At 39.1% G+C, this 25,167-nt stretch overlaps 1 protein-coding gene across 2 annotated transcripts in view; it reads right to left on the bottom strand.

Moving 5' to 3' along the window:
* Nucleotides 1-625: 625 nt before the first annotated feature.
* Nucleotides 626-25,167, bottom strand: part of prkd2 (protein kinase D2) — a 31,192-nt gene continuing 6,650 nt past the window's right edge. Inside the window, exons 2-19 of one of the 2 annotated variants that reach the window (XM_067507558.1) lie at nt 11,543-11,681; nt 11,076-11,207; nt 10,742-10,941; nt 9,719-9,902; nt 9,525-9,596; nt 9,323-9,340; nt 8,704-8,863; nt 8,491-8,602; nt 7,722-7,799; nt 7,302-7,620; nt 6,823-6,875; nt 6,663-6,735; nt 6,263-6,369; nt 3,922-4,083; nt 3,603-3,701; nt 3,068-3,335; nt 2,761-2,846; nt 626-2,631 (exon numbers count right to left, since the gene is read on the bottom strand). In XM_067507558.1, the coding sequence (XP_067363659.1) occupies nt 2,407-2,631; nt 2,761-2,846; nt 3,068-3,335; nt 3,603-3,701; nt 3,922-4,083; nt 6,263-6,369; nt 6,663-6,735; nt 6,823-6,875; nt 7,302-7,620; nt 7,722-7,799; nt 8,491-8,602; nt 8,704-8,863; nt 9,323-9,340; nt 9,525-9,596; nt 9,719-9,902; nt 10,742-10,941; nt 11,076-11,207; nt 11,543-11,681 (2,487 nt within the window). In that variant the 3' untranslated portion in view covers nt 626-2,406. The remainder of the gene's footprint in view (nt 2,632-2,760; nt 2,847-3,067; nt 3,336-3,602; nt 3,702-3,921; nt 4,084-6,262; nt 6,370-6,662; nt 6,736-6,822; nt 6,876-7,301; nt 7,621-7,721; nt 7,800-8,490; nt 8,603-8,703; nt 8,864-9,322; nt 9,341-9,524; nt 9,597-9,718; nt 9,903-10,741; nt 10,942-11,075; nt 11,208-11,542; nt 11,682-25,167) is intronic. The other variant, XM_067507559.1, reaches the window with a different exon arrangement.

Raw genomic sequence — 25,167 nt, 5'->3', positions numbered from 1 at the left:
TGCTGTAATATTGTTTACATTATTCTTCACTTGACACACATTCATTTATACTTTTTTTGTAAACGTGAACTGGTTTAATGTTTGTGCATGGTGTGTTAGGTCAAGTGGTCACTCAAAGTTTCTCATAGGTGTGAATGGGAGTGTGAATAGCTCCAGCTGCAGTGCGTTTGTGTGTGTGCTTACATACACACATAAGTCCGATATCATATTGAGTCTTTCTTGCATGCATCCACGTGAAAGCATCCTTGAAAATTAATACCTCACTCATGGCGCGGTGATGCATGTAACCACAAATTACAGTCAGCATTTCTGCTATAATCTGCTCTGGTTCAGGGTGGGAAAAAAACAGTCTATAAGGCTCTGAGGAAAAGTATTGGAAGTAATTTAATGCTGCAGTGGCCCTTGTCACATGTTATCATGTCTGCTGCTATAGAAAACCTGAGTGACAGTAATGGTCTGTGTTTCTTAACTTAAAAAAAATATGTCTATGACTGACAAGTATTTTAGTAGTTACGACTGTCTGTTAGCTTTTGTGCGCGCGTGTTTTCTTGGGATCAAGTTAAGAATGATCATGTCTAGATGTACAAATGAATTATACAATAAATAAAACTTCCAACACAAAGAGAATATTGTTCAAAATTTGTATCATCTGTTACAAAGTCTACAATCATCCTTCAAACATGTTATACAGTCTACACATAACTTCAGGTTACAAGTATAGAAACCATCATAAGTACAATATATTTCATATTGTGTCTAAATAATTCTACTTCACAGAAACATGCAACATTTTGACATAATAGTCAATAATAGAACTACATTAACTCTTCAAAATCTAGTTTAGCAACCACAGTTACCCAATCTGTGCACTTACAGTAAAGGGAGAAGTCTGGTCTTCCTAGAACTGTTTCCATTTACCAGTCATCACTGACCGTATCTGAATTTTGATACCACTTTACAGTTGGTAGGCTAATAATTGGATAATATTTGGAAATAACAGGGTATTATAAGGTTAATATCTATGTAATAGCACATTTTCTATTTTTGCAATAATGAGGTAAAAAGGTTATGTTTATAAAACGATTTAACGTCATGATAATTGCTAGATCATAACCAGCTAATAGCTTTGTATAAGCAATCGATATTTAAAGTTGAAGTGGCTTTTATTTGGTCGAGGGGTTGTCATGTTGCCCAAGATAATTAAGAAAAATGTTATTGCTATTATATGTGTTTCCAATCCACACTGTGATTGGGTTATTATGGAAATATAACACCCCTTTTACCGTGTTATTAACAAGGTTTTAGCCCCTCCATTATTACTGTGCTGTTATGTAGATATTAGCCATAATACCTGGATATTTCCTGAACATTACACCACCATTACTGTACCTACCTGAATGGTATCGGGCAACTGCGAGGACACACTATTTACCATGTTAATAGATGAGAGCGAGGGTGGTTAATTCAGTGCGACAGAAGCCATTTTCACCATTCTGCAGTAGCCACTGAGGCTAATATCGAATGTTCTGTGAGCTGCAGGTAGAAATGTGAAGTTTAGATGCTAGAGTTAATGTCAACCTGCATTGACATAATTTGAATCACATCTATTTTCTTTTGTATTAAAAGTCTAATGTGACTCAAAACTAGTGGTAATTACTTGAAGGTTTTCTGTCAGCAGATCAATACATTCAGTTTTCGCCACAGGACATATTTATGAGAATGTGTTTGTGAATACAAATGGGTTTGAGGCAAGGCCTGCATATTAGTAATTACCAGCACAGAGGAAGTCTTTTATCACTCTGGAGACTTAAGAGCGACTGTGATTCCAGACAGTCCAATTAAATGACACAATCAACATTACTTCTTTCATTGGGATGTAAATTGATGTTAAAAATAAATTATCTGTTAAGAAAAACAACTTAAAACACACAGACACACACACACCAAATCTTTATCCTGACTTCTAAGGGTTGAAATGGTATTTTCTGCTTCCCTTTGAACAGGCTGTTCCTTCATTCCTGTGACAATTTCTGATTTAAAGTATGACTCCAATTTTAACCTGTGAAGACTCCTGCAGGTCAGACGCACGGGTGATGTGAAACAGAGTCGAGTAGTCTTCTTCATGAAGGAGTTCAACAATTCAAACAATTTAACAAAAGGAAGAACAATCACAGGGGTAAAGTGATTAGAAGGAACGTCGGACGACCTCCAGCTGGAGGAGAGAAATGGGATTTACTGCGATGAAACGAAGGGCTGACAAATGTTGCGCTGTAAAAGTTTAAACAGCTGGACACTGTTTTGGACAAATCTGAACAACTTTGTGTCTCTTTCAGGTTCTAGGTCGATCATCTCATCCTCCCACTTTCTTCCTTTTTAAATGAGCTTGAGTCCTCTGTCTGTCCTTGGTCAGAGGATGCTGACCCTCTCAGTGAGACCTTGTACATCGGCGTCCTCCCCGCCCTCCTCGTCATCAGAGCCCAGTGCTGGAGGAGGAGGCACAAGGTGAGCAGGGTAAGGCAGAGTATGTTCACGGGCAAACATCTGCCAGCGGCTGTCATCACTCTCGTGGGTAATGTAGCGTTCACGAAGTTTAGTCTCCAGCTCCCGCAGGTCCAACCATGTCTGATAGTCCTGAGAAATAAGAAGTGGGAATTTCAGTTTGAGGAGCCTTATAAAAGGGCTTTAATGCCTTTATAGTGCATCACTCTGCACTCAGTACTGGGTTTGGGTGTGTGTAGGCATGTAGTTTCTGTATGCTACCTGTAAGTATGAGTGGCTTAAACTCTTGTCCACACTGTAGCGTTTCCTCATCTTAACTTGCAGCAGGTTGTTGATCAAATCTATAGCTGGAAACACAAATGTACACAATAGGAGCAAAAATACTTTATAATAGTCATGTGTAAGATGCCAACTGCTCATTAACAATTCTCTTTTTACATGTAGACGTGGTAGAAATAGGATGCAATGAACAGGAACAATGCTTGATTGAAAAAAATATAAATGTAGATTCATTTCTGTATTGTCTAACAATGAAACTGCTCTCTCGTTCCTCTTCTTCTGTGTTTACCATCACTGGAGATCTGTTTCCAGGGGTTGGGAGGGTACATGAAGGCCGCGTTGTGGATTTGGTCCTGGATATCCTCATCCTCATTAAATGGGAATGTCCCACTCAGGCTGACATACATAATGACGCCGACCGACCACATGTCCAGTGAACGGTTATAGCCCTGGTTCAGTAGAACCTCCGGGGCAAGATATGCAGGGGTTCCTACCACCGAACGACGGAAAGACTTCTCCCCGATGATGCGGGCAAAGCCAAAGTCACACAATTTCACCTGAGAGAAGTAAACAGTGAGCGGGGAGTCAGGTAGCATTTAGGGATGCACGTATAAGAAAGGAAGATGAAATGACTGTGGAGCAATTGAAAATCATAAATTGCTACATACCAGAGCAACTACACTTGCTTGAAAGTGCTTTGAAGTGCTCGTTGCAGAGTGTGAATATCATAAATTCTGTGTGTGTGTGTGTGTGTGTGTGTGTGTGTGTGTGTGTGTGTGTGTGTGTGTGTGTGTGTGTGTGTGTGTGTGTGTGTGTGTGTGTACCTGGGGGAACGGATCAGCAGAGGCAAGCAGCACATTTTCAGGTTTTAAATCACAGTGGACGATGTTCTTAAAGTGCAGATGTCTCAGAGCTGCCAGAATCTTCACACACATAAATACATATTTATACCAACACGTATCAGGAATTGAGCATCCGACTAACACACAAACAGGGTATGAATTATGTGAATGGCAAAAGCAAAACCAAATACAAACACATTTGCATTCAAATATGACAGATTTGATATGCATCATGACTGCAAACACAACAGCAACACTTTCAATGCTGCATCATTTATCTCTGTATACAGCACATACACACCTGTGTGATGAGGAATTTAGTGAGCCTCTCAGGCAATCTGCCTTTCTCACTGGAGAGGATCATTTCCAGCATGTCACCATGTAGCTTCTCCATCACAACAAACACTTTTTCTGGGGTCTCAAACATGCACTCCAGGTTCACAATGCCCAGGTGACGTAAACTCTGAGAGAGAGATTGAGAGAGGAGGGAAAAAGGTGGTGGACGATAAGGAAATTGGAAAATTACGGAGGAGGGTGAAATAGCAAGTGTAAAAGGAGAGTGATGGGAGTGCAGTATTGACAGAGACAGTAAGCATTGAGAGAGCAGATTACATGGGAGAGACAAGAACGGCATGACGAAGTGAGATGAAAGGAGGAACAAAAAGCAACAGAAACAGAGTGTCAGCAACCACAGGATGAATATGAAACCCACCGGGCAAAACAGAAAAACTGATTATTATGTAGTTATGGATTAAAAAACGCCACAGAATATTACCCAGAAGGAATCTTATTCACATTCATATTAATATAAGTCAGACAGGTATCACTTTTTCAAAACTTAATTCACTGTCTACCTGGTGATTGTGGCATTGCCTTATGAGCCTGAAGAAAATGGACCTGTAAAGCTAAAGTGTAAGTCAGGCCATTTAGAGCCAGAGTAGTAAACAAGTGCAGACGTCAAATAAACAGGCTGCTGTTCCTCTGCCTCCATCTGCTGGTGTGCGTGCACTGCATATTTAAGCATGATCCTAAGCCAGACAAACCTGGCGATTTAGGAAAGTGAAGCTCTAGTACATTTCTTTCGTAATAGTATAAACACAAAATAAATATCTTTCTACAGACACTATCCATCCTATGCTAATAGCATATTTCCTTTGTTCACATACTTTTTTGGGGTCTTTGTTTGGTTTGTGCAAGAAATTGACCCAAAATGAACATTATTGTCTTTCACTGTGATGTAAACTGATGTTAACAATTAATTATCTGTTAAGAAACATACCTTGGGAAAAAAAGGTTACTTCACTTTTTTTCCCTTTTCAGTTCCCCAAACACATGTTCCATTGCTTAACTCTGAATTTCTTTTTTTCTGAATGTGGACTTCCCCACATCTTTACAAAAGCACTGGTAGTAAAATGTAAAAGTACAGATTGAGTAAAAGTACATATTGAGTAAACATTGACTAACACAGTTAGTTGAAAGACTGTGTTCCCAAAAAGCGATGGTATCATCATTTAGTTTGAAGTAAAATATATAATTCAAATATACACAAAATCAATATTACAAATAAATATTACTCTGACCAATCTAAAATTATTTTGTGATATGTTAAATGATTCATAACTGGTAGCTGTAATTGTGGAAGGCAGTTCTCACATTTCTGACGTTGCAATTTGACATTTCGGTTCTTTGGAGGTAGAACGCTACTAGAAGAGAAAGCCAAAGCTGATGTTTCCCCAAACTATTCATGTCAGTGGTTTCATAAATTTGCCTTTTACACTTGTAAGCATGGTGATTATGGGGTTTCCCATTGCCATGTCAAAAAACATTTTAGTTAAATCAGAGACTGAAAGATTTATTTTTCAAAGGAACCACAGAAACTTGTGTGTACTTTTCTCCAGAAATGGTCCATAAAGGTGTAGTCTTTAATTCCAATGAAAGTGAAATGTAGAAAAAAAAATAAAACATTGTATACTTAGTACTTGCTCAAGGGGGATTTGGGTTTTCTCTGTAAATCTGTAAGTTCTTTACATTACTATGTAAAGAGTTCAGAGATCATTTTTGTTGTTATTATTATCATCAAGTATCCAGTGATCCTAAGTGATACTGTATACGCTGACCTGTGCTTTCAACTTTGGCCCTTGATTTCAAACGATGTAGTCATCGGAAAATGTATAATATTCATAGTCATAATTGCTCACCTTTAATTTTGAAACCCTAACGAGTTTTTTGATCCTTTAGCTTACTGTGGGCCTCACTTGAATTATTGCCTCTTCCTAACCCCAAACACCTAACATTTACCACTGCAGAAGTAAGAAAACCTCATACGGTTTAATTTTTTCAAATGATATAATATTGTTGTTTATTAAATATTTATGTTTTTAGCTGCTTAACTTTTTTCCTATAAGCCTTAGAAGTTTGCAGGCCAGACTTCATGGCTCAACAGAAGTAACAAGTCCATTAACAAACTGAGTGGCTGCAGTAAATTCCATCTCTGTGGTAACAGCAGGACAAAGAGGACTAAACACTGTTTCGAGTTATAGATGAAAAAGCTACTTTATACCAAAGTGCCTTCACTGTTTATGGTTTTAGTGTGTGCAGTATGTTCAAACAGCACCAATTAATGGATGCAGTTATGGATTTACCTGAAGTATGGCCACCTCATTCCTTAACTGGCTCTCCTGCTTGGTGGGAAAGCGAAGCTTGTCGATGACTTTGACTGCTACATCCCTTCCCGTCTTCCTGTGCTTTCCTGGTGAAGACATGGAGTGTTGGTAACATTTGTGGTCATGAACAGAACCTCACATTAGTGTGGACATACAGTGGCACATGATTGTTTGCGATCACTTTGTAATTTTCTCTACTTCTGCATAAAAATGATAAAAGGGATTTTTATCATTTTTATCTATTTTATCTAGATTTGAATGAATTTTTTCATTTGGATCATGTTTTAGGCCGTGTTTATGCCAAAATAGAAAATGTATTACTGCATACTGAGCTGTCAAGAGTACTCTGTTGACTTGACATTGTACTTTTCATACATACCTCCATAGACTACTCCAAACTGCCCAGATCCTAGCACTTCATCGGCAAATATCTGGTACACTGTACCAATATCCTGTTGGAAATAAATTTTTCATACATTAACCATCAACCTCATATGTAGGCACTGTAAGGATTTTAGTCCAAAGGAAAGGTAACATACCACGTTCTCTTGGATTTGACTGTTGGACACAGATATGCTGACAGAAGCTTGTCCTGAAATAACAACATCCGGTTGCACAGTTTTATCGTGACTTGAAGGTTGTGTATAACCAACAACTAATGCCTGACATCTACTATGAGGCAGAAAAAAAAAGGGGGGGGGGAACTATGCTCAACTTCAGTTCAACATGCTAAATTTGGCAGTATAACCAAGAGTGGGCCCTTTCTCTACCCAATATATTCAAACATTAGGCCACCAACCAGTGAAATAAAGAATGGACTCATTCAATTAATGCTGCCAATTTGATTGTTCACATTTGGCTTTGTGTTACTCAGCTACCTAGTTGGCTGATGATGTGGCAACAGCACATTTTTTGGCATATTAAAGTGATATGCTCATCACTAAAACTCATGCTGCGATGAGCCAGATATTAAATAGAACAACAATGCATCACCTTAATTTGGCTGTTCTCAACTTACTGTGAGTTGTGTTGTCCTGAGCTGGTGGTGCATCCTGAAAGATGACTGGCATGAGGGCCTGGCGAATCACACTCTCCCACGCCTTGGCCACCTCACGCCCAATGCCACTGTTGGGCGCCACTTGGCTGGGTGAGGGAGGTGTCTGGGGAAGAGTCTGGGGGTTGCTGGGGGACAATGAAGGGATGGTGTTGGGGTCCTCCCCCACAAAGTAACATATATTCCCTGTGATGAGCTCAAAGCAGTGGGGGTTTGTGCCTGGGGGAACAAGAGCAAAGTTGCCTGCAGGACGCACCTCCAGAATCTCAGACAGAGGGATCTCCTGCAAACAAATGAAGCAATGATGCAGAAATAAAAAATTTAAAAAAAGGTTGCACACTTCAAATCATAGCTTGAAATCAGTGCTTGTAAAACAATATTTACCTTGTAGTATTTGTTGGAGGTGTTGTTCTGGAAAAGAATGATGCACTTGCAGTCTAGACGCCAGTAGTGCCTCTTTCTCTGTTGAGGTTGGGTTGGATGGGGTGGGGGAACGAAAGAAAGGGAGGACATTGAGAGGGTTTAAAAAAAAATAAAAAATGGGCCGTGGATCAGAGCTCAAGTTCAAAGTTCAACATGGAAGCATTTCATCTTATGAAATGATGCAGAGGGGAAGAGAAGAGTGGCCAGGTGAGAAGAAGGATGAGCAGGAGCACAAGCTGCAAGAAGAAGAGAGAAAGAGAAAAGGAACAAAGGTGAAAGAAAAGAGGAGTGTTAGTTCAGCCACAGATGAAAGCCAGAAAAAGACTACGAAGGCAGCAAAGTTTGATTGAGGACATATTTAGATAATAAAAACAGGCAGATAATGGGCTTTTAGCTAGAATTCACCACATATCTGCTGAGTGCTGTTTTGTGTTTTATGACTCAGCCTCATCAATTTTCAAATTCATTTTTATCTCCCCTCCCCCCCCCCACCCCACACACACACACTCAAAAACATGCATAAATAAAACAGAAAAGGAAGCAATAAAGGTAGAGACCAGTAATCAAGGTTGAATCTGTTACAAGAACATCTGGTGAATACAGAATATAAGCGAAGAAAGTGACTTTATGCACCTAGAGTACATTCACTTAAATCTGTGTGTTCAGCTCCTACAGCAGTGACAAAGATACAAAGAGAGAGCAGCATGGGAATCATAAGTAAAGGTTTTACCAGTGTGTCCTTATTGCTGTAGTGAACCATCCATCCTTCTTTGATAGCCGTACTGGATCGACGGGTTGTCTGTCTTACCGACTGTACGACCCTCATTAACGGAATGTAAACACTAGAAGAAGAAAAATGTCTGTTTGAGTTTCTGGTATTTCTATAACATTTCTTTATGGAACATTATGTATTTGTAGTTATTTCTAGATGTTTTCCTTGTACCTCTGGTCTCCACCGGTTCCGTCCTGGTTGTTTTCAGGACAGAAGGACCCAGGGATGCTGCAGGTCTCGTCTGAGTCATCCATTGAAGACTTGTCTGAGGTGTCATAATCACTTGTGTAGTCCATAGGTACTTCGGGGTCTGAGGTGGGACTCAACATGTCTGGGGCAAAAAAAATTTCAATATTTAAAAAATAAGTAATAAAAAAAAAAAAACAACCCTACTTCTATGACTGCTAGCAAGACAACTATTAGGCAGAGGTGGTAAGTAATTAAGTACTATACATCTACTCAAGTATTCTCAAGTGTATTGTGAGTATTGTAAGTGTCAAGTGAGTGAGTATTTCCACCTTATTGTAATTTTACTCATCTACATTTATTTGAAACCTTAAGTACATTGCAGTTTTTAAAATTAGCTCTATTCATTTGTTTTATGTTTAACTTAATTTTTTAATTTTCTTTACAAGACATACTTCAACTTCAGCAAAGAACTAAAAGTGGTACTTCTTGTGAACTACTTGCACTTTTACTTGTGTAATATATTTTTGTACATCTGCCACCTCTGCTATCACGAAGAACCACAACTTCACATGCATCCATGTGGAACACTGATGACACTTACCACAGTTACTTCTGTTGTCTGAGAAGATAAAAACATTAATACCAGTAAGTTTCTGTCTTGTTAAATCATGTATGATGATTAAAGTAACCTGGTTCTTACAATGCAAATGTACAGCTTTTTAATTGATACTTAAATCAAGCACATGCAAGGTTAAAAGAGTCAAACATATTGGAAAAGATGATATTTTTAACTTTTCCATTACCTCCAATGGTCTCCCCAAGGCAGTCATTAGGAACCTTGTATGCACAGCGTTTGTGGCAATTAAACTTGCAGTCTAAGGGAAATAAAACACAATCTGTTCCAATCACGTGCAAACTGATTAAACTTAGCTGCTAATCTGCATAACACTTGACATCCAGACATGGGTTTCAAGACAAGATCTTTGTCTGTACTAACCTTTGCATTGAAGCCCCTGCCTGAAAAGCCCCCGAAGAAGCCTCTTGCAGTACTGGCACACTGTCGGTCGTGTGTATGAATGGATGGCAAAGGTGTGGGGCACCTTCACCTTGCTCATCAACATCTTGTCCAGGTGAACCGGGCGGCCTGTGTAAAAGCGGCGAGCGTCACTCGGAGTACGTGGCTGGCAGAGTAGAAAAGAAACAAATTTAATGGAACAAATTTGTGAGGGTAAATAACAGTGACATATATAAATACTTTGTAGTCAATACTGCAAAAGGATTAGTTACTTACTTGCACATTTAGCAATTACAGAGCAGCCTTAGCATGTACTCACAGTCTCTAACAAGTCCCAGGGTTCTTTAGCTGCTTAGTGTGCCTTGTTCAGCAGCTATAGGCTAATATTAGTATATTGTATGTATATCTTACATACATCATTAGATAAAAACATTAATTATAAAATTTTTACTATAACCCTATATTATTTCTTCCTAATTAAATGATATCCCTGCATCTTATGCTCAGAGCTGAATAATATAAGTTATCAATCCTCTGGTAGTTTTTGCTTTGAATGAGCTCATCATTTTACTTTACAAATATAAATTCAACCAGCTATTAGTTAAATGCATTCATGCAGATAGTCCCTTAGCTTTATTTGCAGAAGTTTGGAGATATCCCTTTTAAGACCAAATACATGATGAATGAAATTTGTCTAGAGATCCAGAAGTCTGAGGATTATCATTATTAACCTTTTCCTCCCTTTTCACTAACATCACAAGCGTGTCCTTCATATACACTGATCAGCCACAACACCACCAGCTGGTGTTAATGTGATTGTAGTTGAAAGGGGTCAGAACACTAAGCTTACCGCACCTGCAGCACATTTTTCCTGTGCTGCCCCCTGTCATCATAGAAACCCCATGCTGACATTAATGTTGTGGCTGATCACTGAAGCTCCTCCTCATTATTAATATGCTACAACCTGACCATATTATTGTGCACATGAATCCATGAAGAATCTACCATTTGTGTGTGTGAGCGGATGAGAGCAGCATCTTCTGCGCAGGTGGAGACCGTCCCTACACTGTACACTGACTCAGTGGTGGACAGACGCAGGGACTGACTGCTGCTCAGGGATGTAGTGGACAGACGTCGTTTCCGAGCTCCACTGCAGTTGTTTGGGATGCTGAATGCACAGCGCTTGTGGTAGTTAAGTCCACATCCTGCAGGGGGCAGCATGGAACAGAGAACCAGAGCGCATGAGAGTAGAGGACATTGAGCATATTTGAATAGTATTAGCAATTTATTTCCCACATCAAAGTGTCTGTTTTGCACAATATCTGCTTGTTTTTGTCACCATCGCATTTGAGCCCTTGTCTGACCAGTCCAAATAACATCTCCCCACAGTGATCACAGAAGGCAGGGGCCCGGTATGAATGAACATTGAGTGCGTGAGGCCGAATCTGGAAATCTTCTGATGTGGCTGCCGCTAAAAGAGATAACAGTAGTAGAGTCTGTTTCATGACACAATCCTACTATATTTTAGCTGCAGAGAAAGCAATGATGTGATGGGTAAGATGGTACCAGTACGGAAAAATACATTACATATGACAAAACAATGAAAGATCAGATTAACGCAGTGGAACATTTTACGCGTAGTAAAATAAGTAGATAAGAACTTGTTTCATCAGTTATGATAAAGGATAACAAGAGCAATGAAAGAGAGTTAGCAGGAGAGATTTTAATAATACTATCTTGTGTCATTAGAGATCTTGATAAAATTTAAAAAAAAAAAAAAAAAAAAGGACAGAGGTGGTCACTTACCAGAGAGTACCACCTCAACCAGATCTCCCTCCTGAATGTCGATGGCAGATTTAACCAGCTGCAGGATGTTGTTGGAGGCTGTGTCATGTTTGAACAGCAAAATCTTGTCATAAATGCCATAGAAGCCGCACTCTGGAAACTAAACATGCGAAACACAATAAACAAAAATGCAAAAAAAGTTTAATAGAGTGTTTTACATTGACTATCAAAAACAAATATTTAAATTGTGAATGGAACATATGGTTTGCCTATGAGCTGTTTCAGTCAAATCAAGAGCTCACAAATTTACTGTTAGTAACAGAAAAAGCTTCAGTTTAAACACAAACTTGGCACATATAATATGAAAACACATTTAGTTAAACACATTTCCGATCATTCAAACATTTTTTAAAGCTCACAAATTCAATAAAGTTTAATATTGTGTGTATGTGGTACAATTATTTATATTTTAAATTTTTGTTTTGTATATGTTCAACTGACTGATGTATGATTAGCATGTAGCTAGAATGTTCATTTTTTATTTTCCCCCCCATCAAGATCCCATCACAAAGATGCCAGAAGAAGAAGAAATTAGTTTTATATATCTCTATGAGAAAAAAGAAAAAACTAACTAAATATTATTAAGAATAATAATAATACTCTATTTGAATATTTTTAAATAGAAAAACCAAGAAAAAAATTCAAAATATCTACCCATAGGATGGAGAATAACTACAACAGGTCCAGTAGATTTACACATGTGCATTTATGTGAAAAAGCAATGTGGTAAACTTCCTCTCTTGTAAGCACCAGTATGTTCTGTAAACATGTTTTGTTGCTATGGTACATATATATAGAGGCAGGTGAAGATGTGGAGTCTTTAAACTTTGAGTGTTGGGAGAAGAAGAAACAAAAAAATGCTAATTTTAAGGATTTTTTGAAAACATTTTGTATGAAATAATAGTGTAATGTGATCTGCAGCTGACCTGCAGAGAATTGAATTACTACTGCCTTGGACTTTGTCTTTAGTAACTCACACTCACACACACACACACACACACACACACACACACACACACACACACACACACTTCTTCAAATCAAACAACCTGCTCAATGGGGTGTGCAAAGCAAGACAAAGGAGAAACTTTATCCTATTCATCCCAACAATCATATACAAGTACACACAACCCACCCTAACACAAACACATACACACATGTGTGTTGCTGTGAAGCTCTTTCAGAGATATGAGAGCTATGAGAGATAAAAGTGTCCGTCAAAAGTCAGTAAGGTGAAGGAGGCTGTCATAGAGAAACCCTGCTGTCGTGAATAATGAATAGTGTCTGGTCAGCTTCAGTGGCCACGGCACACAGGACACCACAGGTCCACAGACAAACAGAAAGAGAGAGAGAGAAACAGAGACAGACGGAGAGGGATCCACTGGTCTCTTCAAAATGTATTTGTCTTTAGGTAAGAAGACTAGAATAAAGCAGTTTAAATATTTAAATTTAAATATGACACAAACAATCCTCCCTGTCTCTCATGTTGTTGTTTTTCCAATGGCAAAGTCAAGATCCGCCATCTGGCCAGGCCCTAGCAACTGACAGGAAGGGGAACCCTGGTCTCCACCTTGAAACTACACAATGACACACATACTCCTTCTCACTTAGCAACAGATACACCCTTTTTATAAGCAGCAGTGCACACCCATCCATACACACACACACAGTTTCCCCCCCGATTTCCTTCTTGTCTCCTAAACACCCACAGTCTCCATCTCTTTTTTTTCCCCAAAAGGCATTCTACATCACCACATCCAGGCCTGGCTTGTACTGCTGCCAAGCCACACAGTGAGTCCACCACGCCCCGGCAGTGGGCTACTGCTACTGACCACACAGTCAACAACAAGACGCAAAAAGCACAAACTGGCTTTTTATTAAAATCCACACAACATCTTTAACATACCTGACAGCAATTAAACCCATATATTGTTAAGAAAATCAGATACATACAAACTCTGGTAGTGGTATAGATAAAGATGCAACTGTTTGTTTAGTACACCTATTCTGCAAAATTGATTCGTAAAAATAACAAATGGGGTAAAAACAGGGTAAAAACTGTGAAGAGTAGCAGAGGACAGAATTAATCAAAACAGAGATGAAAAACACATGGAGCTAAAAGATCATTTAAAAACAGTGTTGTTGTTACTAGGCAGACAAATAGAACCAAGACTGTATTAACTGAGCAACTGAAACCTGCCTGTAAACAAAACCCTGTCATCTCTTCGTACAGTTTATATAGAAAATGTGTCAGCAAACAGTTGCTATTTAAATATTAACAAATACAAAGCGGCATCAGCCTTCATTTTGTTTGAGACCCACTGATAAGCACAGCAATACTCACTCACCTTTCTGGTCAGTGGCAGTGTGGCATGCAGTGCAGCGCCATGATTAAAAGGGTGCGTCTGATATGTGCTGCAGTAAGAGAAAGTCAGTGAGCGGATCTGAGCTTCATTGGTGTTAGTGTCGTGTCTTTCCAAAAGCAGTAACCCATTACTCTGAATAATCAGAGTGATGTCAACACCTTTAATAAGACCCATTTGTTCCAGTACAAGAGTTCAGTGAGACCGTTTCTGGAAAGAGGTTGTACTTGTATTTCAAGTATTTTTTTCATGCATCCTTGTGCAAATCTTAAAAACAAAACAAAAGTAGGAACTATGAAATGAGGTGATCTACCGCGGCGAATCAGGTACCTATTCTCTGCCAGATGTTAAAAATGAAATGGCCTGCCCCAGAATTTAAACGGATTAAGTCCTGAGATGCACTGGCAACCTATCCAGTAGGTCAAACATAGGGTACATGTAAAGCCTAACAAGAGGTGAGATCGGCTTTAGCTCCCCACAGCTCTAAGCAGTATAGATAATGTAGAGTTGGGGTCAAAACTGGACCCACATGAACTAAATGCTGGACTACATAAATTTATCTGAATCCCAGTTACTTTCAGTTGAGGCTGAAGTTGAACATGAAGAAGTGATGAATTCATCAAGTGCCAAAAAGGCAGAAGCATCAATATTCAGTCTAAACTTTGTTTGCCACATACAGAAACATTTATTTGATATCAGACCTGATGTATGATGTTCAGCTGTGTGCAAGTTTAAAAGAATAAAAACACCATTTGAATATGACTTATTCTTTCCTGTCATAGGTCTCATTTTTTGTAGATGTGTTAAGGAGCAAAAGTATAGCGCATTGTTTTTTCTCTTATCATTTCAATTCTAAAGATTTAGTACTCTGAGTACTCTTTTCATCTTTGGTAATATGTATACTGAAAAGAAGAGACCACAAAATTCCAGACTTTAAAAACCTAAAGCTCTCTGACTGGAATTGTACCTGAGATTGCCACAAATAAGACCAACTGCTGCCACATGTAATTACAAATTCCCACAGATCCCAGATCAGAGGAGACTCGGAGCTCTGCCCAAATCCACAGCCTCACCCTAAGTCATTTGTAAACCCATTGCCGCTGGTTGATGCCAGCTTCTCTGCTGTTAACTCCACTGTGTTTCTGTTGCTGCTCACTTTTCTCCTGAATAACTCCAGAAACAGAGCAAGTCATATTATCCTGTGTCTGCGGTCCAAAACATACACAATGCACTCGCCACAATTGCAGTTGCCACATCTGTGCAGACCACAAGTCTGAAAAGCGCAACATCCCAACTCCCCCAAAACCACATTTCACTCAGCGAAAATGGACATTTTCTTCTTTCCTTCTCCCACTGTTCCAATTTTCAGTGAAAGTACAGAGTGGAAAAGCACACAATCCACACATTACTTCTGTCTATGTCAACATTATGAAAAAAATCACATTCTTGGCCTTGTAATTACATAATCACTGTGTTTGTGTGTACACTTAAGTTGGGAGTGTTATAGTGTGTTACTTTGTGTGTGTGTGTGTGTGTGTTACTTTGTGTGTGTGTTACTTTGTGTGTGTGTGTGTGTTACTTTGTGTGTGTGTGTGTGTGTGTGTTACTTTGTGTGTGTGTGTGTGTGTGTGTGTGTGTTACTTTGTGTGTGTGTGTGTGTGTGTGTGTGTTACTTTGTGTGTGTGTGTGTGTGTTACTTTGTGTGTGTGTGTGTGTGTTACTTTGTGTGTGTGTGTGTGTGTGTGTTACTTTGTGTGTGTGTGTGTGTGTGTGTGTGTTACTTTGTGTGTGTGTGTGTGTGTGTTACTTTGTGTGTGTGTGTGTGTGTTACTTTGTGTGTGTGTGTGTGTGTGTGTGTGTGTGTGTGTGTGTGTGTGTGTGTGTGTGTGTGTGTGTGTGTGTGTGTACAGAGCAGACAAAGAGCTGGCTGTATGTACTGTAGCCTGCCTGGAGACAGGGTTGTGTCTGTAGCTGCTTTCTTTGGGTTTCCAGGGATCAAGTTGCCCAGTGTTGCCTGCACTATTCCTGCAGCTCCTCGGGCCAATGAAGCCATTATGAGTGAATTGAATTATGGACTAGTCTTTATTTATCCTAACCTCGCTCTGCATTTCCAATAACTTGTATTTTCCTATTCACATCTGTGCTTCTTAACACCTCTCTACTTTTCTTCTAGGTCACCAAAAGTCATCTTTTCTGAGCAGTATCAACTACTAAGATCACTCATTCCCTCTTTTGCCAACTGATGTTTTTAAGTTGGGTGGCAGTGCTGGTCTTGGCTAATGACTTGACTAAACTTCTTTATTCATTTCTGACTTTTTTTTATTGCTCTGGACGTAATGATTTTCCACTGAAGTAGGGTGGCAACTGCATTATTGTTCCAACTCCACTTATTGTATTTTAAATATGGATGTACTGTGTTAAGATTGGCAACAGTTAGTGGATGAATTGCTTAGCTGAAAAGAAATTCAGTTTTTTTTTACTGTAAAGAATAATTTAAACATAACACTTTTTTGTTTCAAACATTTTTTACAGAAATTGTTGGACAGCTGCAGATGGCAGTGCCTTGTCAAAGTAACAAGTATAATTTGACACGAAGCCAAGAGAAACCAGGAATCAAACCATCAACCATGAGGATAATGGACGACTACTCTACCAACTGCCCTAACTGCTTGGTGTTTAACTTGTGCAAAAAAGCCAAAGGTATTGATATACTGTCCAAATAAGATCCCACAACTCTCATTTAGGCAGCGTAAGTTGTCTTATTTCCCCAAACTGCAGTAGGAAATTGAATAACCATATGTCCCACTGACAGCTATCATCACCATCACTGAACTGTGGCTTTTTAGTTTGTTAGATATTCGTGTGCTATGGCTGCTGTCAGTGGGGTTAAACATCTTCATCCAGATTTAATCAGTTAGTCTTAGAAACCCACACTGACACAAACAAACTAAAAACAAAAGAAGTGATATCATTGCTTAGGCACAAAAAACAAGTTCTCATCTCATCAGCGTGATGACATGGTACCAGGCTTTTGTAAGTGAAATTTGAGCTCAGGAACATTATAATTCAAACACACAGACACAGACAAACATACTGGATGCCAAACTGTTGCCTGCCATTTCCTCTGGTGTGCATTTCTACTTTGTTGCCACCTCAGTTGCTGCTTATACTCTGATGTAAGTAACAAGCGTGCATGTTGTGATTGGGATCTGTGAGACGTGCAACAAGTGCAGACAAACTGGAACCTGTTGCATATGAAACAATAAGGTAATTCTTACATCCTCTTTCAGTTAACGTTGAAGTTTATTACGTTTCATGTGGATTTTAGAAACGCTACAATAAAATGTCTAGCATGTCCTAATAAGGTAATGAAAAATGTATTAGTTCAGTTATTGAAAGAAAAAAATTAACTTGAAAGCCATTAAAGAAGAAGAGCATCAGAGACATAAACTTTTTTCCAAAGACTTCAACAGATTAGCTATACTTCATCCTAATAGCACTGATGTCCAGTTCAGGTAGTGGCATTTCAACTGTGAGGGCTTGTCTAACGGTTGTAGACCAGTGCTTCTAAATATAGGTCCCCTTTATATAAAGGCCCTGCATGTGTGAAGACAACCTCTTATGTCCTGCTGACAAAGCCGCTTGCTTCTGCTTTTACATCCTCCCCGTCACTTCCCCTTTCAGCAGCTCAGCATGAGCCACCCCTCGACCACCAAGCCACACAAACACGCACGCTTGAGCACACATGCTCACTCATAATCACATTCATGCACCTGCAGTTGTTCAACATGGATACCTCTCGAAATTTCATTTAAACATTGGAGCAGCCTCGTGGATGCGTTTTGCTGGAATAGAAGTTTTTTTTTCCCCTCTATATTCAGTTTTAGTTTAATGAAAGGATGCAAAAATGCTTTTAAATTAAGTTTTGTGTTGTGCGATGTGTGTTTCGAGTCCTTGTCCTGATGGAACGCCTGTGTGTGTTTTACTTTAAACCACCTAGCTGACCTTAACATGAATAATTCTGCATAATCCTCTTCCTTTATTATTTTTATCCACTGGTCCATTACCATGTTAAACAGTAGTCACAGTGCTGTTACGCCAAACACCCCTCTGGTCAATGTGGCCCAGCAACTCAACCTTTGTCTCATCTGGCCATAAAACACCACCAGCTGCCACAGATTTCTACTCTCTGACATTCTGGAAGGAGCACACACCTGATGAGTGAACTTTCTCAGGTGGACATCCCCACAAATCCTGCAAGAATAGAAATTGTGCTAAAACACATATGATGGTGACCAGCATTTTTTGCTGAAAAGAATAAAAAGGAAAATATAAAGACAAACAAAAAGATTTGAGGTGAGATCCTGGATGTAGTGTCAAGGACAAGACGGGCTGTAGGTGTTTAAAGAAAAATGAGCATGACTGAATCTAGAACTTCAGCTGGGCAGAGCTTGCGGCTCGCTTTACTTTTGCTATTTTCACTTACATGTACCTTACAACACCTCTAAACCACAGACATTGTTCCACCACCACCTACCTGCTAAAGTAGTATGAAGTTAACACTGCATAGGCTGAGTAATTTAACTACATGTTCCAATATGGGATGAAGACTAAATGATATTCCTTACTTGTGCCTTGAGCTTGGAACATTTCCATTATTGTGTAAGTCAATCAATCAAACAAACCCCTTTATGTCTGCACAGTAAAGCCACCAGCTGTGGAGAGTGATAATCACTAACAGGAAGTTAGGAGGAATTGGCTGGGCAAATGTGAAGACATTTAAAAAGACATAAAAAAAACTCACAGGATAAGTCGAAAGGACTATCACTGAATTAATACGCCAAGTGGGTGTATGTATTTGGGACCCTGTATGTATACTCTTAAGCTCGTGTTAATGTAAAAAAAAACCTAAAAAAAGAACCTAATTGAATTAAACTTTGTCCACTTTTTTTGTTTGTCTATCTAAGATGAATGTTTAAAAATGTTTAAGGAAATTAGTATAAGGTTAATATTAAAATTAAAATTAATTAAAATTGTTAAAATTATACTCTAAAATTATAAGATAATAATACAGGACATGGCCTGCTGATCAAAACTTCGCATAACATGATGAACACCAACTTAGCATAAACAACAAAGCATAAAATTGAATGATTCCAGAATGGCAGTGATAGTAAAGTTGTACATAATTAGTGAACAAAACAATTATACTTGAACTACTTTGAAGTTTTTTGCAGTTCATTTTCCAGTCATGTGGTGATGAACTGGAGGACTGACACTTTGTAGAACAGCAGGAGCTGGATTTGTGTTCAGTACATAAGTGGAGTTGTCTACTGATGACATCAGCTGAGAATTAGTGTGAATCCACTGCAAGTCCTGTTGTGCATGACACTGTATGCTGAGCTCTGTAAATAGTGAGACTTTTATAGCCTTACATGGTCTTCAACGCTGGTGTGTTTCGGCAACAGAAGCTGATTATCACAACAGGAACCCGATGCAGCCATTTTATAGTCAGAAGGAAACACACTGCATCCCTTCAAACAACAGACATTGTTTAAACATCCATGTCTCACAGTGAAACAAATCATACACCCTCCTGCCCACGTGTGCGTCTACACATTCACTTATTCTTATGTGCACACATTCTCAAGGATCATAAGTTATGATGGGTTTGAGAAGCACCTGCATTTTACAGTGTGAATTTATAACTATATTTCTCCAGGGCACAAACTCAAACTGTTGACCCTAACTCTGGCCATCCTTGTTAACATGTCAGGCACAGGACTCAGAAAAAAACACCCAACCTTTCTCAAAGTGATGAGGGGTTTAATGAGGGGTTGCTGTAGCAACGGGCATGTAAAGACGTCAATGATCTGCCCTCATTAGCTCCTGACAACGACTTGGCACAACGAAGGAATTTTTCCTTTTGTGCTGACAGTGGCAGTGATGAAACAAACGTGCTACTGCTCCAGGGATCTATTTTTAACCCCCGGCAGGATTACACACTGTCAAAGGATGACAAAAATGACCCAGTCACCTGTAGATTCTGCCCTGCATATCACGGTGACTTTAAGGAAACAAAAAACAAAACACAAGCAGTTGTGTTCAAACACTCACATGACAACATTAAATCGCATGAGCAAGTGACATCTCTGTCCGCGGAGGACGACAAATATCCATGACGTCAGCTATCTGCTGGGCTTGGCAGACACAAAGAGGGAAAACAAAATGAGGATGAACCAACGTAGATAGTGTTTACACAAGCAGGGACACATGAAAAGCTACATGACGTAGTGAAGTTTACCATCCTCTTATGGTGACATAAAACATAACTCCTTCAATCAACTGATGGTTTTGATAATCTTGCTTTGTAATTGGGCCTTCTTAGGAGCAACAACTTCATGCTGCAGCACAGACACACCTGTAAACACTGGATGTTCTAACCCTTCATCTTAATGTCACAAATAGACAGAAACACACACGCACATGCACACACACACACACACACACACACACACACACACACACACACAAATAACCACGCAGGAGAAAAAATGCATGTGTGACTATATGTTCACATGTGGTAAAAAGTTCACAGCAAGATAAGAGCTTGTTTAGCAATAACATTCATGATATTTGTGAAGAGATATAAAAGGTTACAAGTGTCACGACTCTCGGTTTAAGCATAACGTTCTTGGTCAAGACACTTTAACTCCAGGTTGCTCTTGGTGGGTCAGATGAGCACCTTGCATGGCAGCCACTGTCATCGGTGTGTGGATGAACGGATGAATACACGCTTAAATACTGTAGATCATTATTAGCTGATAAGAAAAGCTTGACAGCAATATGAGTCATTCTGCCTCTGAATGATAAAACATTGTTTAATGGCTTCAACTGATTAGTGCTTTTCGCTAAAATGTTTATTACAGCAAAATTATGAATTACAATTAGACATAAACAAGCAAAAAAACAATGTTAACGATTTTGGAAACTGTAGAACAATGAGAAATTCTCACTTCGGCGAAAACATAGGCTGCAAAACTGTCTGTCACCGTTTCAAAATGTCGCATTGATTGGTATGTAAAGGTATAGCTTCATATAAACTAATGTACTTTATACCTTCTGGTTTTTCCCTGAGTCATGTTTTGTGTGCATGAGTGTGTCATCAAATTCCTGTCCTGCTACTTTCACCATACCAGAGATGACTGTGTATACGTGAGAGAGGAGGGACTGTAAATTCTGGTCTTGATCACACACAAGCACCAAATGCAAAAGAACCCCTCGGGCACACGATCCATAGGCATCCAAACAGTCGGCAGTGAATATGAATGCGACAGTTACGGTATAAATATTTAAACAGGTGGAATCCTACACAAAAAAGGTAACTTGCACACTGAATCCTTCCACAGTGGAAAAAAATGACATCCAATAGAGAAGGAACATAAAAGCCTGGTCTGGTTTTCATGCACGCACACTATTAAAGCAAACACATGGCAGATTTGACATGTTTTCTGCATACCACAAAGAACCTTTGTGTCCAGCTTGCAAGAAAAAGGTCAAATAAAGCATGGAGGTCAGGTGAAGACAATAGTATACATGAGCAGACACATTAGTGATAAGATGAATTAAGTTAACTGAAAAGGCAGATGCAAAAAGTCCTGCACGAGATTCAAACAAGTGTTTGTGTGTGTCAGTGAGTAGGTGAGTGGAAGAAGCTAAGCCTTAAGAAGGAGCACAGTGTATCGTTCTCTTCTTAACATCTAGGAGAACAGAGAGGTAACACGAGAGCCGTGGCCAAGCATGAGAGCAGAATCTGGGGATAAAGGAGACACGCACTGCTTTTCTCAACCAGCCTTTGTTGGTTGAAGCTTCTGTCTCCATTAACCCTCGTCCTCCTCCTCCTCCTCCTCTTCCTCCTCCTCCTCCTGTTTTTCCTTGACTTAATTCTGGCCAGGTAAGCTGATATGATGTTGGACTGAATCCACTGAATGTGTAATAAACTCACTGAATCATGTTCAGAGGGACAGGCAGAATATACAGTAACCCTGTACACATGAGGACAAGGCAAGTCTGAATAATAAGTACAGGAAAAAAAAAATAAGGATGGGTGGAAACAAAATGAGGAATATAAAATAAATGATGGTGCTAAAATGGGCAGCATGGTGGTGGAGTGGTTAGCGCTGCCGCCTCACAGCTAGAAGGTTGCGGGTTTGGCTTTCTGTGTGGAGTTTGCATGTTTTTCTCCATGCTTGCATGGGTTTCCTCCCACAGTCCAAAGACAAGCATGTTAGGTTAAATGGTGACTCTAAAATTAGTACGAAGGTGTCAATGGTTTTCTCTCTTTGTACATCTCTCTGTGTTGGCCCTGAGATCAACTAGCCTGTCCAGGGTGTACCCTGCCTCTCACCCAAGACAGCAGGGATAGTCTCCAGCCCCCCGCTAACCTAAAAAGTAGCAAGCTTTAAAATTCAATATCTATTCAATACCATTCCAGTGTTCTGGAAGCATGAAGTACTTGGTTATTGATTAGTGTAATATTTGTGTGTTTCTACCTTTATTTCTTCACTGTAGAATTACTGAGATACCTGTACTTAATGAAACTATGAACCTTTGTAAGACCGTTAAGGATGTCAGATTACCTTATTACAGGAGTATAAACTAGTTAGGTTTATTACAGATCAGCTTGACTAGTTGGTACATGTATTATAATTAATAAAGTGGCATTGACATTCATGTTAAAATATGAGGGAATCACAACAATCTAACTGCCTGACTGCTCATGAGTAAACCAGCGAAAACCTAGTCCAGGTTGACGCTGCCTCTAAACTGATTGAGGCATATGCTATCAGAAGGGAGTTTCAGATGTAAGGGAGCACCCAGAGCAAGAATTAAATCAGCACTCATTTCTAATTATAGAAAATGAAAAATGACTTGTGTAAACACAGGTGCGTCATAGTCCTGTGACGAGGTTACACCTTACATATTTTAGAAACATTCAAGGACTTTTTTTCTTGACTGTGTTCTCTCTTCCCTTCATCTAATTTTCTAAATACAAAAGTTACAAATCATCTACTATTTTATCAGCAGCTACTTAAAAATGTTCTCCAAATAACCATAAAGAAAAAAAATTACACATCCATTCTGGGCCATGGTTATTGCACATTTTTTTATGTGCCAAGTGCCATGAACACACAAACACATGGACACACTAATGCTAGAAAAAAATCAAAAAATGTACTATATTATACGGTTTTCAAGACAGCTACATGAAAATTGTATATTTGCATAGTAATAATGTGTGCAAGTTCTTTTCATATTTTAGAAAGTAATACAATAAATGTAGAATCTTGATTGGTATATAAGAGCATATGTTTTCTGTAGACACTGTGGAGATGTTAAGAACTAAAGGTCTAACTGGTGACCACACATTATTTTCCACTTGGTTCTTCCACTGACTGGTCCTCAATATTGATGTCATGTGTTTATCTACTGAGGTAAGGTTGAGATTTTGCTCATTTCAACTGAATGTGCCTGTAGGTGTTTATGTCTGCATGTGTCTGGGCCACACACACACACACACACACACACACACACACACACACACACACACACACACTTGTCTGCTGGCTGCCCAGGAGCACCATTTTCATGCCCTGTTGCGATGTAGCTTTGTCTTAAAATTAGACAGATCACACAACAGCTCCCACTAACCTCTCATGTTTTAATGTGTGCTTATCTACACTTGAAAGACCACTGGTCTGTCCTGTATCTATGACTTGAGAAGACATTTGTTCTCATTGGCTAATACAAAGTCTCCAACTGGTTACGTGCTACCAAATGCCACTGAGCTCTGTGGCTCTCAATTGGATTATAGCACAAAACCATTTTTACCCATGCTAATCACTGGATTAGTATCATAAGGTTTTGTTTGCTAAAAGGAATGTAGGGGTCTGAGGGGCAGAACAATTTGAATCAAAACCCATGTACGCCATAAAAGGAAAAAAAAAAAAACAACTTATACGAAACTGGACTTTGTGTTGGTAGTTTTGGAATTAAAAAATTATGTAAAAAGGCAATCAAATCAATCGAAAGATTGCTGGGATCTAGAAACATTGCAACAATAAGTAAAGACAGACGAGGAAAGAAGGCCAGCTTGTTAGGACAATTAGACAAGTTGCCTAAACTGTTTTTTATACGCTCTATGTTGGGAAAATTAAAAGTAACTGAAATCAAAACATCTACAATCATCCCCCATCACACAGGAAGACAGTACAGCAAGGACAAGTCTCATTAGGTGTAATCGGCTATTGGTTTCTTCTAAGGCAAATACATTTGGCAGAAGGAGATTTGCTTCCAACTTGAACTGATTATTTGAGTCTTGCTAGTATAAATAAGTCAATGGAGTATTTCCAGATATTTTAAATGAAGTGAGTACAGTCTTATTACTGGTAGAAATTATATCATACATCAGATCCAACATATCCTACTATTTTGCACCTGCATCACTTATTACTAGGGATTTGTATTTGTGTTCAATTAACATTGTCTAATACAACAGGCAGTGCTACAAATTGTATGTTTTTGTGTATTACTATAGCTCACAAGCTTTTTTTCAGTATCACAATCTCAGCTGTCACTCAAGATTCACACGTCATCTACCACCCCACCCCTCTCTCCATGCCCCTGTTCAGAGCTCATGGCACGTGGCTCTTGGCAGTAGTATGTGGTTTGGATAATCAAATACCTTTGTAGAGAATAAGTTTACCCTGCAGCACACCACCAACAGCCAGGAGACACCCGGCACGGTCAGTCATGCAAAGTTGTTCCGCTACCATGTAAATCCAGTCAGAAGGAGACATGTTGCTGACTGTTTTTAGTTGATTGACTAGCAACGGTTAGAGTTGATAGAATATATAGCCAGTAGCTCAAAAAACAAGCAAACAAAAAAACATAAACAGTGCAGGAGACTTTTTAATAATAAAATGACATTAGCAAATCAAAGAGTTGTTGTATTTCACTTGTAATTTAGACCTCATTAAATAAGTGTCCTCACCTACAGCTGTGCTTAACATGAAATATGGCGACTTAGTACAAACAATACAACCTTGTCTGCCATACTGGTCCTTTATCTGGAAAATCGAGGCCAACTGTTACGTTACTTTTCGAGTGTGTAAGTAGAATACATGTGTACGAGAGTGAGGTAAACAGGAGGTGGTGTGTTGC

The sequence above is a fragment of the Channa argus genome, chromosome 6 (assembly GCF_033026475.1).
Source record: "Channa argus isolate prfri chromosome 6, Channa argus male v1.0, whole genome shotgun sequence".
In the NCBI taxonomy this organism is placed as follows: domain Eukaryota; kingdom Metazoa; phylum Chordata; class Actinopteri; order Anabantiformes; family Channidae; genus Channa; species Channa argus.
The sequence above is the reverse complement of the archived record's forward strand: the minus strand, read 5'-3'. Positions and strand labels throughout refer to the sequence as shown.